This window comes from Rhinopithecus bieti, unplaced genomic scaffold (genome assembly GCF_001698545.2).
Source record: "Rhinopithecus bieti isolate Rb0 unplaced genomic scaffold, ASM169854v2 scaffold_28055, whole genome shotgun sequence".
In the NCBI taxonomy this organism is placed as follows: domain Eukaryota; kingdom Metazoa; phylum Chordata; class Mammalia; order Primates; family Cercopithecidae; genus Rhinopithecus; species Rhinopithecus bieti.
Window position 1 is genome coordinate 584,255 of NW_016812914.1, and position 14,861 is coordinate 599,115.

Consider the following 14,861-nt stretch of genomic DNA (forward strand, 5'->3'; position numbering starts at 1 on the left):
GCTCGAGTCTGTATGAGCCCCCTGCCTTGCCACAGATGCAAACAAGGTGCGTACTCTGCTCCTGAGGGCCCACTGTGTGCCCAGCCGAGTTGGGGAGGTCACGCTGGTTGCTCCTATGCCTTCATGGACACAGGGCACCTCCTATGTGCCTCTGGTGGTGCTGGGGCACCAGGCCGCCGCCTCCATGAAGCACTTACTGTGTACCTCGTGGGATGGGAGGCGTCAAGGCATCCTGTGTTTATTTCCTACTGTGTGCTCTGTGTCAAAGGGGCAGACAGGGAGCCTGTGTGCAGACACTCACAGACCACCTACTGTGTGCATGGTGCTTTGTGGACTAGGCCACCTAGTGCTGGAGGTGGGGTGGGGGGGATTCCATGCTCCATTTTGCAGAGGGGGGAAACTGAAGCATGGTAAGGGAAAGGGGCAGTGTGGGATTCCCCAGTGAGGGAGGCATTATTCGATGTTTGAGGGAGGTGGGAGACACCCACTGAGGTAGCAGTGGGAGGGCATGGATGGGAGCCGTGGGAGTGGAGTTGTCTCTGCTGGGCGCTCACAGCCGCCTGTGTGTCTCCCATCAAAGCCCACATCCTTTGCCCCACTGAGTAATGGCTTCTAGAGAGTGGGGCCGTCTGTCTCCAGGATGGCCCTGTCCCTAGATAAACCCAAGGGACTTGAAATTATTCGTGATGTACCCTTAGTTCCGGGGCCCCAGGCCTCCAGCAGCACTGTGGTGAGAGCTCCACCTCTGAACCCAAACCCTGGTTCCAATCCCTGCTCTTCCTGGCTGTGGGCAGCCGTTTCTCTCCTTCTTGGCTCCGTTCTTTGCAGAATGGGGGTGATGATGGGCCTGCCTCCTAGAGCCGTGGCCGGTGGCCTGAGGAAGCACAGCTGATGACAGCTGAGAGCTCAGGACATCCCGTTGGCGTTGGCGTTCGGGCTTCGTCCTCAGCGCGGATGCTGGGAAGAGAGGCGTTTTCACCAGGGATGGGAGCAGACACGGGAGCCCTTGGGTCTCCATCCCGGCCCCCGCCCCGTGCCCGAGACCCTCAGGTCCCGCTGGGCTTCTGCATTCCGGGCCTCTCCAATGGAGTTTTCAAACCTGCACCCTGGGCGCGGCGCGGGCTCGGATTGGGCGCCCGGACAGGTCTGCCCCTCCCTCTCCCTCCTCCTCTCCCTCTGCTCCAGTGTCGCGGGCCTGGCACGGCGGCCCCATCTGTTTCCAATCTGGCCCTGCGCTCTCCGCCCCCTCCTCCGGCTTGTGGCGAGGGTGGGGGCCTCTGCCACGGTGTTCCCCATTCATTCCCCTGGACCCCAGGGGAGGGAAGCCTCTGCGCCCGTGCCCCTCCCCCACCCTCTGGTCTCGGAGGGGAAAGAGGGGACGCCTCCTCCCCTCCACTGCTGGGCCTCAGTTCCCACCCAGACTGGGAGGGGAACTCTGCCCCTTCTCCGACCTCCTGTATTTGGGTGTGTTTGGGGAGCCCTCCGCCGCCCCGTTCGGCATCCAGTCTCCTCATCTGTTGCCATGGCCACGATCAGAGCTGTGGAAGCGGGGAGCAAGGTAGAGGCTCCCAGTGGGACCAGGCTTAGGGAGGGAGGGGTCTTGGGTCATGCCCTCCCTAGGGCGCCCCTTCTCTCAATGCTGCACGGACCCCTGCGGAGGCTCTCTGCGCCTCTAGATGGGGCTCCCCTCAGGTCCCCCCGCCCCCCGCCCACTTCCGGCCGGGCTTCCTGCCCCCCATACCCCCTCCGGAGGCGGTCCCTGCAGCCCCGTGCCCCGCCCCAGGCCGAGCTCCCCAGGCCGAGGCCTCTCCCGAGTCTTCGCTGCGCGCCGCGCTCCGGGCGGACTGAGGGACGCGGGGACCGGCTGCGGCGGGCCCTGTGGAGGCCTCGCGGGGCCCGGGCCCAATCTCCGAGCCGCGGGGTGAGTGCGCCCGGGACGCCCTTCCATCCCGAGGCCCGGGCCGCGCCAGGCTTTGTCCCTCTCCTCGCTCCCACTCCGTGCTCCGAGACGGGGGACGCGGGGGTCCCCCCAGCTTAGAACGGGCCTGACCGGGCTGGCCTCCCTCCAGGGACAATTTGGGCCTGCTGCTGCCTGGCGCCCCCCCCATTCAGGCCCGTCGCTTACACTTTGGAAAACTCCAGACCGTTATGCTCCGCAGGGTCCCCTCCCCGCCTGGCCCCAGCCCGACCTCCTCCCCAACCCCTTCTCCTCCCCCACCTCCCAGGGGCGGAGCCAGGCGCGGGGCAGCCTTCGCTGCCAGCCCGGGGGAGCTCTGATTGGGGACTTCGCAGAAGGCAGAGGAGGCAACAGGACCGCAGAGGGGGCAGGTAGCGGTGGGGGGTGCGTGGCAGGAATTCCTGCTGTTAGCCAACTCCGAAAATCGCGAAAGTTTACCTCCATCCATTTGTTTCAGCTCCCCTTGGGCCTGGGGACCCCACGTTGCCTCTGTGCTTTGTTGGGGGGCTTTAAGAAACTGGGGGGCTTGGCCTCAGGGAGGGGTCTGTGGTGGTGTGTTCTGGGACGGTCAGGGCAGCTCGTACCTTTCCGTTACCCATTCCCGTCCCTGAGCTCTAAGCCGTTCCAGTCCCCGAGTCCTGAGCTGATGGAATTTGGTGACCCTCCCCAAAGGGCTTCCGGCAGACCCCAGGCTGGCGTCAACCCCAAGCCCTGTCTGCTCCTTCCAGAGCCTCACCCCCACCCTTTAAGTCTCAGCCATACCCCCTAGGGTGGATGTGAGGATGTCCCCGTATTGGCCTCCATTGCCTGGGGTGGTCTCTGTCTATGGTCCCAGTTTCCATCTCTGAAACCCAGGTGACCCCAGGGATGATGTGGATAAAGTACCAGGTGGAGCTGGGTATGCAGCAGGCATCCAGTGCACTCAGCGGCTTTGCCACGTTCCTGGGGTGGGAAGAGGGCTTCCATCCAGAGGGTTGACAGACCCACAGTGGGAGCACAGCTGTGATGGGGTAGCGCAGAATGGGTCTTGATCCAACCTGGGGCATCCAGGAGGACTTCCTGAAGGAGGTGACAGCTCAGCTGAGACCTGAGGATGAGTGCAAGGGCTGAGATTTGATGGGGATATGGAAGGGTGTGCTGGGTGTAAGGAACAGTGGGTGTAAATACCCCTATGGGAGCCAGGGGCCACAAGTGGGGGGATCAAGGTGGCATGGGAAGCCTGGCATGGGGGGTTGTGGCGTGACGGGGTCAGTAGAGGCCGGGCTGGCAGCTCTGGAGGCTGAGGTAGCAGTCTGAGTTTTAATGCGTGTTGATGGGAGCCATGGGGGTTTTAGAGCAGATGAGAACGGGGCTTAGCTTGGAGTGGAGGCATCTTGTGGCCGCAGCTTATAGGATGAGCTGACTGTGACCGTGGGCCAGCTGGGGAAGGGTGTGCCAGGTGGGGGACCTGTATGGGAAGAGGCTCAGAGGCCTGAGACAGTGTATTCTGAGAACTGCAGGACCTTTTGGGAAGAGGGGGTAGGGAAGAGATGGATGTAGTCACATCAAGAAGGGCCCAGAACACCGAGCACAGGAGCTGGGAGCCACCGTGGGTGTGTGAGCAGAAGCAGGGGTGCCCCCAGATCTTGGCGTCTCAAGTTGTTCCATGAAGCCAGCATGGGGGACACGCCGATGGGGCGATTTTGGCAGCCCGGGCGCCTAGGGGTCGTGGACCCTGAGCTCGATTGAGAGCTGGGCTCTGGCCTCAAATCCTAACCCAGCCCAGCCCCCTTCTCCATGCAGGAGCCTCGGTTTCCTAATCCGTTAAACAGCAGGAAACACAGCATCTAATGGGGCTCAGCACCCCAGGGGCACCCAGTGGACTTTAATGATTTCCCTCTCCAGGGCTGGGCCTGGTTCCCTGTCTGCCCCACCCTTCTACTCCTGGCCACCAGGACCCCTGGGGACAGTGCCCTAAGCTATCACTTCTTCCCAATACAATCAATAGTCAATTAAAGCCAGGTCCCCCGTCTTCAGTTCCAGGAAGGGCCAGTCCCACCCAGCCCCTCCCTGAGCCTGTTTCCTGATAGGGAGATAATGGTGACCTGGGAGGGACAGTGGCTTGGCCAGAGCTGACTTGAGCCCACCAGTGGCCACAGAGCCTGGGCTTGCTGCCCAAGGGGGCCCTCGCTGCCTGTCCGTGCTTGAGTGCATGTGGGAGTGACCCAGGTCCAGGGAGGCTGGAGGCCAGGGTCCAGTCCTGGAAATGACATTCCAGGCGGTGGCATGGGAGAGATGTGGGTGGGGGGTGGATGTGAAGGTGGAGATGTTGTGCAGGGTGAGGGTCTTTTCCCTGAGTCCTACTGCTGGCATCACCAGCCTCAGCTTCTCCTGCCCTGGGGTCATGGGATGGCCCCTGAGGGTTAGAATTAGGCCCCCAGACTCCCGCCCCAGGACAGGGCAGGGTAGACTCTACAGCCGGAGCCGGGGCTGGGAGAGGCACCCGGAGGCTCCTCCGGCCTGAGGAGCCCCCACCTCGTGCGGGTGACATAGCCTGTTTGCTGCCCGGCCTGGGTCATAATCACCCCTTTATGCTCCCTGGACCGCGTGGGCATGCAAAGCCGGCTCCTAGATCGCGTGACCCATGCCCTGGCGCCTGGTTGGAATGGGTGCCCACTCGCCCCCCATTAGCACTGCGGGGAGTCCCCAGAGGCGGTCAGCAGGCTCTACCAGGCCCAGAGAGAGCTGTTCAGAGATCCCGCAGTAGCTAGGGAAAGACAGTCACAAGATTAAACATGGGCTCTAGACCCAAGTCCCACCCCAGCTGGGGCCTTGGCTGAGTCCCTGTTCTTCCGTGAGCCTCAGTTTCCTCATCTGTAAAAGGCAAGCGCCTGCCTCCGACCAGCTGCCACAAGCTAGTGATGGGCAGCCTAGCCCCGAGAGCCAGGCGGGGTGGGCAGAGACCCTCCCTGAGCCCCACGTGGGTTCAAGGTCCAGCAGTCCCTCCTTCCCCTTCTCCCTAGCCCTGGCGCAGCCTCCCTGGCCACCATGGGCTGCCATGCTTTTCCTGACAACTGTGTCATTTCCTGGGAGCTTGCAGATTACTGCACCTGACTTAGTTTCCCTTTCTTGGCAGTGGCAAGGCTGGTGGCCCAGGCTGCCTTGTTGCAAGAGGGCATGGTGGAGGGTTGACCTGGCACCAACCTGACTGTGTCCCTCCCTGCCCAGGGCCACATAGGGCTCCTGGCTGTCCTGTGGGTCTAGTTTGTGTGTGTGTACCTCTCTGTCCTGGTCTCTCCCCTCTCCCTCCTAGGACCTCTCAGTGCTGCCCCTTGCTGTTCCTCATGCTGTTCCTAGTGCACAGACACCCTTGCCCCAATTCCCATTCACCTTTTGGTCCTCACCCAATATTAAATCCAGGAATGGCCCATGCAATAGGCCTGGGGTAGGACTGGACTACACTTGGGGTGTTGGAGGAACAGCAAGGAGGCTGTGTGGCTGGAGCAGAGAGAGGAAGGGGAGAGAGGGAGGAGGGGAGAGCAGGGAGGGGATGGAGCAGGTCGTACAGGACCTGGTGGGCCTCAGGAAGGACTTGGGCTTTGACCCCGAGGCAGGTGGAAGCCATGGAGGGCTGTGGGCAGAGGAAGGACGGGCCCTGACTCAGGTGCTGGCAGATGCTTTCTGCTTTCTGTGGGTGAAACAGACGGAGGGCGAGGGCGGAAGCTGGGAGACCAGGGTGGAGGTGACCGTGTCCATCCAGGCCGGTGACTGGGGCTGGAAGAAGTGGAGGCAGAAGAATGAGTAAGAAGTGGGCAGTTTGGGGACAGATTCTGAAGGCAGAGCTGATGGGACTTCGGGATCTTGTCTCCCAAGTCCTCACAGAGGACCCCACACCTGGAGTTTTCGTGGAAGCAGGAGTCAGTAGGAGGGTCGTGGGTGTGCAGGGTCTTTTCCGCATCATGGGAGGTTCCCCTAGGGAGGATTGGCACCTAAGGGACCCTGGAATGTTTTGTGTTTTGCAGCGGTAGTGTCTGAACCCCACTCCCTGGGCCCCTCCCACCACCCTATTCCTGAGGCATCACCCGTGCCTCAAATGCCCCTGTTGCTATAGCTCCTCGTCCCTGCCCCTGACAGGCTGGAGTGGTGGATCTAGGGGAGTCGATGGCCAGGCCCTGCCTGCCTGTGCCTGGCTCAGCCATGTCCTGCCCAGACATCAGGGAGGTGTGGGCCCAACATGGCCTCTGCCGTGGGAGCCAGGGTGTAATTAGGGCTGCCCGGTTTAGAAGGTGGCTGCCCTGAGGTCCCCGTGGGATGTGGGAGAGTCATCTGTGGCTGGGGCCCTCCATATGTGTGCCCCACCTAGGCTCTCTGTGCAAGTGACTCCTACCCGTGCTCTCTGCACTTCAGGTTTGCTATGTTGCCTCAGTTTCCCCAGAGGCTCTCTGCAGGCCTGCCCAGCTGCTCAAAGTGATCTGGGACTGACCTCGCCCCACCAGTGTGGCCAAGCAGATGTGCATTTCTGGGCAGGGCCAGCCACTGTGGTCACCCTAGCCCCAGCTGGCCACAGGCTGTTTTCTCCATCTGGGGCCACCGCCTTCCTTGTTGGCGACTTTTGCTCTTAAAGGGCCAGGGCGGGGACTCAGAGTAAGGGACTGTGCTCTAGGCTTCATTTCCTTCATCTTCCCAGTCCCCAACTGGTTGTGTCTAAGGTGTACCTAGAGTGTGACTATGCGTGTACGTGTCTATGCAGCCTGGGTGTGTGCACATATGTGTGTAGGAAGGGAATCTGACTTTGTGCGTCTCTATTTGGCTGGCTGGTGCATGCACCTGTGGTCTGCTGACTGAGTGGCCTATATATAGTCTGACAGTGTGCCGGCACCTGTGTCTGCGGGTGACGTTGACCTGCTTGTGCACCTGTAGGTATCTCTGATCTAATTGCTTGTTTGCAGTTCCCTGTAACCTAACTGTGTACGTGTACTGCCTGCCCCACCATGACCCTGTGTCGGTATCTTTTCTGGCTTGGTGTATGTCTGTGGTCTGATTTTGGGCCTGTGTTTGTGGTCTGACTATGTGCAAGTTTTATTTGCCTGATTGTGCGTGTGCGTGTGCCCATCTCTGCTGCCTGACTGTGTGAATACATTTGTTTCTGTGTCTCTTGCAGATACAGAACTGCTTGCAGTCTGACTGTGTGTCGGTGTGTATTGGTGATTTGACTGTGTATATCTGTGTATGTCTGTGGCCTGATTTAGCAGGCATCATTCTCTGTGCCTGGTCTGACTATGTGCCTGTGGCCTCACTATGTACACCGAGGCCCCCCCAATCCTGTTCCTCACCCTAGGCTGTGACCTGGGCACTACCCGCCCATCCTTCCCCTGGGACCACTCCAGGGCTGGGCGAGGTGACCGCAGCTGGGTATTTTGGGAGTCAGAATCACAGGGGCTGCCCCGTTATTATGCGCCACCAGTTCCTGTGGCCACGGCCTGGACCCGCCCAGGGCATGGGCTGGCATGGGTGCCGGCCTGACTGGGCAACAAAGATCTTATCCTTGGGCCTCTCCCTGCCCCTCCCTGGCCCTCTGACCTGGCTCTGGACAGAGTAGAGATTGGGGAGATGGGGAGGGGGCCGTTCCAGGGTTCAAGGTGTGTGATGAGGGATCCTTCTGCCCAGGAGGAGTTGAGGTTCTTGTAGGAGAGACGTGCTGAATGATGAACATCTTTTCATTTAATTTGGGAACCAGGGTGAATACCATGGAGCATAACCTTAGTCATATCTGACGCTCTGGGATGTAGAATGTAGGGGGGGTTGACCTTTGAGGGGCAGAGAAGGGCTTCCTGAGGAAGTGACAGCTGAGCTGAGACCTCTGTCATGTGGTGGGGGACAGCATTCCAGGCAGAGGGCACGCAGAAGCAAAGGCTTGGAGGTGGGACTGAGCTTGGCCGGCCTGGCTGTACCTCCAAGCGAGGGGAAACAGTGAAGTCAGCAGGAGTGGCTTCCCCTGGGGGCTCCGGGAGCCATGGGAGGTCTTAGAGCAGGGCAGGGACAGGCAGGTGTGTGGGAGAGATTTGTCTCATGACTTGGGAGACCAGGTTTTTTTTTTTTTTTTNTTGCTGCCCGGCCTGGGTCATAATCACCCCTTTATGCTCCCTGGACCGCGTGGGCATGCAAAGCCGGCTCCTAGATCGCGTGACCCATGCCCTGGCGCCTGGTTGGAATGGGTGCCCACTCGCCCCCCATTAGCACTGCGGGGGAGTCCCCAGAGGCGGTCAGCAGGCTCTACCAGGCCCAGAGAGAGCTGTTCAGAGATCCCGCAGTAGCTAGGGAAAGACAGTCACAAGATTAAACATGGGCTCTAGACCCAAGTCCCACCCCAGCTGGGGGCCTTGGCTGAGTCCCTGTTCTTCCGTGAGCCTCAGTTTCCTCATCTGTAAAAGGCAAGCGCCTGCCTCCGACCAGCTGCCACAAGCTAGTGATGGGCAGCCTAGCCCCCGAGAGCCAGGCGGGGTGGGCAGAGACCCTCCCTGAGCCCCACGTGGGTTCAAGGTCCAGCAGTCCCTCCTTCCCCTTCTCCCTAGCCCTGGCGCAGCCTCCCTGGCCACCATGGGCTGCCATGCTTTTCCTGACAACTGTGTCATTTCCTGGGAGCTTGCAGATTACTGCACCTGACTTAGTTTCCCTTTCTTGGCAGTGGCAAGGCTGGTGGCCCAGGCTGCCTTGTTGCAAGAGGGCATGGTGGAGGGTTGACCTGGCACCAACCTGACTGTGTCCCTCCCTGCCCAGGGCCACATAGGGCTCCTGGCTGTCCTGTGGGTCTAGTTTGTGTGTGTGTACCTCTCTGTCCTGGTCTCTCCCCCTCTCCCTCCTAGGACCTCTCAGTGCTGCCCCCTTGCTGTTCCTCATGCTGTTCCTAGTGCACAGACACCCTTGCCCCCAATTCCCATTCACCTTTTGGTCCTCACCCAATATTAAATCCAGGAATGGCCCATGCAATAGGCCTGGGGGTAGGACTGGACTACACTTGGGGTGTTGGAGGAACAGCAAGGAGGCTGTGTGGCTGGAGCAGAGAGAGGAAGGGGAGAGAGGGAGGAGGGGAGAGCAGGGAGGGGATGGAGCAGGTCGTACAGGACCTGGTGGGCCTCAGGAAGGACTTGGGCTTTGACCCCGAGGCAGGTGGAAGCCATGGAGGGCTGTGGGCAGAGGAAGGACGGGCCCTGACTCAGGTGCTGGCAGATGCTTTCTGCTTTCTGTGGGTGAAACAGACGGAGGGCGAGGGCGGAAGCTGGGAGACCAGGGTGGAGGTGACCGTGTCCATCCAGGCCGGTGACTGGGGCTGGAAGAAGTGGAGGCAGAAGAATGAGTAAGAAGTGGGCAGTTTGGGGACAGATTCTGAAGGCAGAGCTGATGGGACTTCGGGATCTTGTCTCCCAAGTCCTCACAGAGGACCCCACACCTGGAGTTTTCGTGGAAGCAGGAGTCAGTAGGAGGGTCGTGGGTGTGCAGGGTCTTTTCCGCATCATGGGAGGTTCCCCTAGGGAGGATTGGCACCTAAGGGACCCTGGAATGTTTTGTGTTTTGCAGCGGTAGTGTCTGAACCCCACTCCCTGGGCCCCTCCCACCACCCTATTCCTGAGGCATCACCCGTGCCTCAAATGCCCCTGTTGCTATAGCTCCTCGTCCCTGCCCCTGACAGGCTGGAGTGGTGGATCTAGGGGGAGTCGATGGCCAGGCCCTGCCTGCCTGTGCCTGGCTCAGCCATGTCCTGCCCAGACATCAGGGAGGTGTGGGCCCAACATGGCCTCTGCCGTGGGAGCCAGGGTGTAATTAGGGCTGCCCGGTTTAGAAGGTGGCTGCCCTGAGGTCCCCGTGGGATGTGGGAGAGTCATCTGTGGCTGGGGCCCTCCATATGTGTGCCCCACCTAGGCTCTCTGTGCAAGTGACTCCTACCCGTGCTCTCTGCACTTCAGGTTTGCTATGTTGCCTCAGTTTCCCCAGAGGCTCTCTGCAGGCCTGCCCAGCTGCTCAAAGTGATCTGGGACTGACCTCGCCCCACCAGTGTGGCCAAGCAGATGTGCATTTCTGGGCAGGGCCAGCCACTGTGGTCACCCTAGCCCCAGCTGGCCACAGGCTGTTTTCTCCATCTGGGGCCACCGCCTTCCTTGTTGGCGACTTTTGCTCTTAAAGGGCCAGGGCGGGGACTCAGAGTAAGGGACTGTGCTCTAGGCTTCATTTCCTTCATCTTCCCAGTCCCCAACTGGTTGTGTCTAAGGTGTACCTAGAGTGTGACTATGCGTGTACGTGTCTATGCAGCCTGGGTGTGTGCACATATGTGTGTAGGAAGGGAATCTGACTTTGTGCGTCTCTATTTGGCTGGCTGGTGCATGCACCTGTGGTCTGCTGACTGAGTGGCCTATATATAGTCTGACAGTGTGCCGGCACCTGTGTCTGCGGGTGACGTTGACCTGCTTGTGCACCTGTAGGTATCTCTGATCTAATTGCTTGTTTGCAGTTCCCTGTAACCTAACTGTGTACGTGTACTGCCTGCCCCACCATGACCCTGTGTCGGTATCTTTTCTGGCTTGGTGTATGTCTGTGGTCTGATTTTGGGCCTGTGTTTGTGGTCTGACTATGTGCAAGTTTTATTTGCCTGATTGTGCGTGTGCGTGTGCCCATCTCTGCTGCCTGACTGTGTGAATACATTTGTTTCTGTGTCTCTTGCAGATACAGAACTGCTTGCAGTCTGACTGTGTGTCGGTGTGTATTGGTGATTTGACTGTGTATATCTGTGTATGTCTGTGGCCTGATTTAGCAGGCATCATTCTCTGTGCCTGGTCTGACTATGTGCCTGTGGCCTCACTATGTACACCGAGGCCCCCCCAATCCTGTTCCTCACCCTAGGCTGTGACCTGGGCACTACCCGCCCATCCTTCCCCTGGGACCACTCCAGGGCTGGGCGAGGTGACCGCAGCTGGGTATTTTGGGAGTCAGAATCACAGGGGCTGCCCCGTTATTATGCGCCACCAGTTCCTGTGGCCACGGCCTGGACCCGCCCAGGGCATGGGCTGGCATGGGTGCCGGCCTGACTGGGCAACAAAGATCTTATCCTTGGGCCTCTCCCTGCCCCTCCCTGGCCCTCTGACCTGGCTCTGGACAGAGTAGAGATTGGGGAGATGGGGAGGGGCCGTTCCAGGGTTCAAGGTGTGTGATGAGGGATCCTTCTGCCCAGGAGGAGTTGAGGTTCTTGTAGGAGAGACGTGCTGAATGATGAACATCTTTTCATTTAATTTGGGAACCAGGGTGAATACCATGGAGCATAACCTTAGTCATATCTGACGCTCTGGGATGTAGAATGTAGGGGGGGTTGACCTTTGAGGGGCAGAGAAGGGCTTCCTGAGGAAGTGACAGCTGAGCTGAGACCTCTGTCATGTGGTGGGGACAGCATTCCAGGCAGAGGGCACGCAGAAGCAAAGGCTTGGAGGTGGGACTGAGCTTGGCCGGCCTGGCTGTACCTCCAAGCGAGGGGAAACAGTGAAGTCAGCAGGAGTGGCTTCCCCTGGGGCTCCGGGAGCCATGGGAGGTCTTAGAGCAGGGCAGGGACAGGCAGGTGTGTGGGAGAGATTTGTCTCATGACTTGGGAGACCAGGTTTTTTTTTTTTTTTCTTTTTTTTTCTTTTTTTTTGAGACGGAGTCTCGCTCTGTCGCCCAAACTGGAGTGCAGTGGCCGGATCTCAGCTCACTGCAAGCTCCGCCTTCCGGGTTTACACCATTCTCCTGCCTCAGCCTCCCGAACAGCTGGGACTACAGGCGCCCGCCACCTCGCCCGGCTAGTTTTTTGTATTTTTTAGTAGAGACAGGGTTTCACCGTGTTAGCCAGGATGGTCTCGATCTCCTGACCTCGTGATCCACCCGTCTCGGCCTCCTAAAGTGCTGGGATTACAGGCTTGAGCCACCGCGCCCGGCCTAGGACCAGGTTTTAGAGCCAGACAGCAGCGTAGTTTGGAGTCCCCTCCTTCCTGAGAAGCAGCCTGTGAGTTGGAGAAAATCGGGGCTCAGCACCCCAGAGGTCCTCAGTCCTGGTGTGGGGCTTGGTCTGAGTCACGGGCCCAGCCTGGGTTGGGGACTCATGCTGGGGTTGGGGTTTCGCTTGTGGTTGAAGGCTGCCTTAGTCCATTTGGGCTGCTATAGCCAAATACCACAGACCAAGTGGCTTGTAAACGACAGAAATTTGTACCTCACAGTTCTAGAGACTGGGAAGCCGAAGATCATGGCAACACAGACTTGGTGTCTGGTGAGGGCTGTCTTCTGGTTCATGGAAGGCATCTTCTCCCTGTGTCCTCACGTGGCAGAAAGGGCAAGGGAGCTTTCTGGGAGATCTTTTATGATACTAATCCCATTCATGAGGTCTCTGCTCTCATGACTTAGTCACTTTCCAAAGACTCCACCTCCTATTACCATCGTAGTGGGGACTAGGTTTCGACATAACGATTTTCTTTTTGGCGGGGGGACACATTAATTCTGTAGCAGGGGCCCAGCACTTTCATTCCATCCCATCACCCCGTGATCCTTCCCCATTTTCCCATGAGCAGCCCCTGCAGGACCCTCCCCCGCTCCATGTGACCCTCCCGCTGCCTCCTCCATGAAGGTCTCCTGGATTTCCCCACTCGCCTCTCACAGCCCTTCATTGTCTCTGCAGACGCTGCCCCATCTGACACTCGGCTTGAGGCCTCTCTGTGAGGGACCGGGGGGCCATCCCCCTCCAGGGCGGAGATCGGAGGTCGCTGCCAAGCATGGCGCCCACCTGGGGCCCTGGCATGGTATCCGTGGTTGGTCCCATGGGCCTCCTTGTGGTCCTGCTCGTTGGAGGCTGCGCAGCAGAAGGTAAGAAGCTGGCACGGGGTGTGCAGGTGTCCGCGTGTTTGTTTACCTGTGTGCATTTATGGCTGTGTGTGTGTGAGCACGCTCCCCACCTCCTCCCGGGGGCCCTCCATTTTGCCAAATGGAACTTTTTTTTTTTTTGGGACAGGGTCTCGCTCTGTCGCCCAGGCTGGAGTGCAGTGGCGCAGTCTCAGCTCACTGCAAGCTCTGCCTCCCGGGTTCACGCCATTCTCCTGCCTCAGCCTCCCAAGTAGCTGGGACTACAGGCGCCCGCCACCATGCCCGGCTAATTTTTTTGTGTTTTTAGTGGAAACGGGGTTTCACCATGTTAGCCAGGATGGTCTCAATCTCCTGACCTCGTGATCCACCTGCCTCGGCCTCCCAAAGTGCTGGGATTACAGGTGTGAGCCACGGCGCCCGGCTGCCAAGTGGAACTTTTATGCTCCACAAATGAGGCTGAATGCTGAGGGCTGTGTGCTGAGCCCTGAGAGATTCAGAGATAAATAACAATGCTGGTATTCATAAATAACAGTAACGATGGTGGTGGTGTCTGTGTCCCCAGCATCAACTCAGCACCAGGCTCCATGCTAAGCCCAGATTTTACCTGCTTCCTCTCCCTTGAGCCTGACAAAACCCGGTGTGTCAGTTCTGTTACCTTCCATGTTTTCCGATGAAGGAAAACGAGGTTCAAAAGAGGCAAGGACTTATTTGAGGTCACTCCTTAGTGAGCCACAGAGTTCACCTTTCCTTGCTGTGGGCAGTAGCTACACCTGGTGGCAGACACGCAGACAAACTGTCTCAGGCGGAGCCAGGGGAGGCTTCTTGGGAGAAAGGGCATTGGGACTGGGGTTTTGTGAGTGTATAGGAGTTCGCCAATAGAAAAGCTATTCCTTGTCAGGATGACAGCACCCGGGAAGGCCTGGAGGTGAAAGAGGTTGGTATAGTTTAGAGATGGGCAAGGCAGCATTTCTGGCTGTAATGTGAAGAGGATGAAGGTCCATTTGGGGCCCAATGCCAAGACCCACCATGAAGGACCTGGAGAAGGCATCACTCAGGCCCATGAGGACATACGGGATCAGGGGAGTAGGGAAAGAGACTGGGTTCTACAGTCAGGCTGGGTTTGAATCCTGGCTCTGCTGCTGACCTGCTGCACAACCTAGGACTAGTGGCTCAGCCTCCCTTACCCACCGTCACAGGGTTCCTATCATTATGCACATCCAGCATTCTTATGACATGGACGTGTCATAAGCCCCTGCCTGCTGCTGGGCACATAGCTGGGCACATAGCAGGCCAGCAATCCTGTGTTACCACAAGCATAAGTGTTACTGCTGGTGAACAAACTGGAGACATACACCCCGACTCATTCATTTGTGCTTTTTCTTATTTTCGTGCTGCTTTTTTTTATTGTTGTTTCTTCTTTTTGACATGGGGTCTCACTCTGTCACCCAGGCTGGAGTGCAGTGGCAGGATCTCAGCAACTCCACGTCTCAGGCTGAAGCGATCCTCCCACCTCAGCCTCCCAAGTAGCTGGGACTACAGGCATGGACTACCATGCCCAATTAATTTTTTAAATTTTTTGTAGAGATGCAGTTTCACTGTGTTGCCCAGGCTGGTCTTGAACTCCTGAGCTCAAGCAATCCACCTGCCTTGGCCTCCCAAAGTGCTAGAATTACAGGTGTGAGCCAGCCATGGCATCTGGCTTCATGCTGTTTTTCAGTAAATGCCACTATGCGTTCAGATCAGTCAGCACACCCCGATGAGGTGAATGCGATTATCAGCATCCCCGTCATACAACTACGGAAACTGATTGCACCACTGCACTCCAGCCTGGGCAACAGATTCAGACCTTGTCTCAGAAAAAAAAGAAAAGAGATGGGCTGAAGCACCTTGGCCTCCCAAAGTGCTGGGATTATAGGCATGAGCCTCTGTGCCTGGCCTAATTTGAGTATGAGTGTATGTTTGTGTATACACATGCACAGATATATATATATACACACACACACACACATACATTCCTCTATATGCATTCACATACAAAACATAAAATCATCTATAT

General features: G+C 58.3%; 1 protein-coding gene across 9 annotated transcripts in view; it reads left to right on the plus strand.

Annotated features, from left to right (window-relative positions):
• The first annotated feature begins 1,797 nt into the window (after positions 1-1,797).
• The window catches only part of PTPRS (protein tyrosine phosphatase receptor type S), a 95,234-nt gene continuing 82,170 nt past the window's right edge, over positions 1,798-14,861 (plus strand). For 4 of the 9 annotated variants that reach the window (XM_017847204.1, XM_017847199.1, XM_017847202.1 and 1 more), the window contains exons 1-2: positions 1,810-1,921; positions 12,624-12,808. In XM_017847204.1, coding sequence (XP_017702693.1) covers positions 12,718-12,808 — 91 coding nt within the window. In that variant the 5' untranslated portion in view covers positions 1,810-1,921; positions 12,624-12,717. Of the gene's footprint in view, positions 1,922-2,279; positions 2,329-12,623; positions 12,809-14,861 lie in introns of those variants that run through there. The other 5 variants (XM_017847197.1, XM_017847207.1, XM_017847205.1 and 2 more) reach the window with 3 other exon arrangements.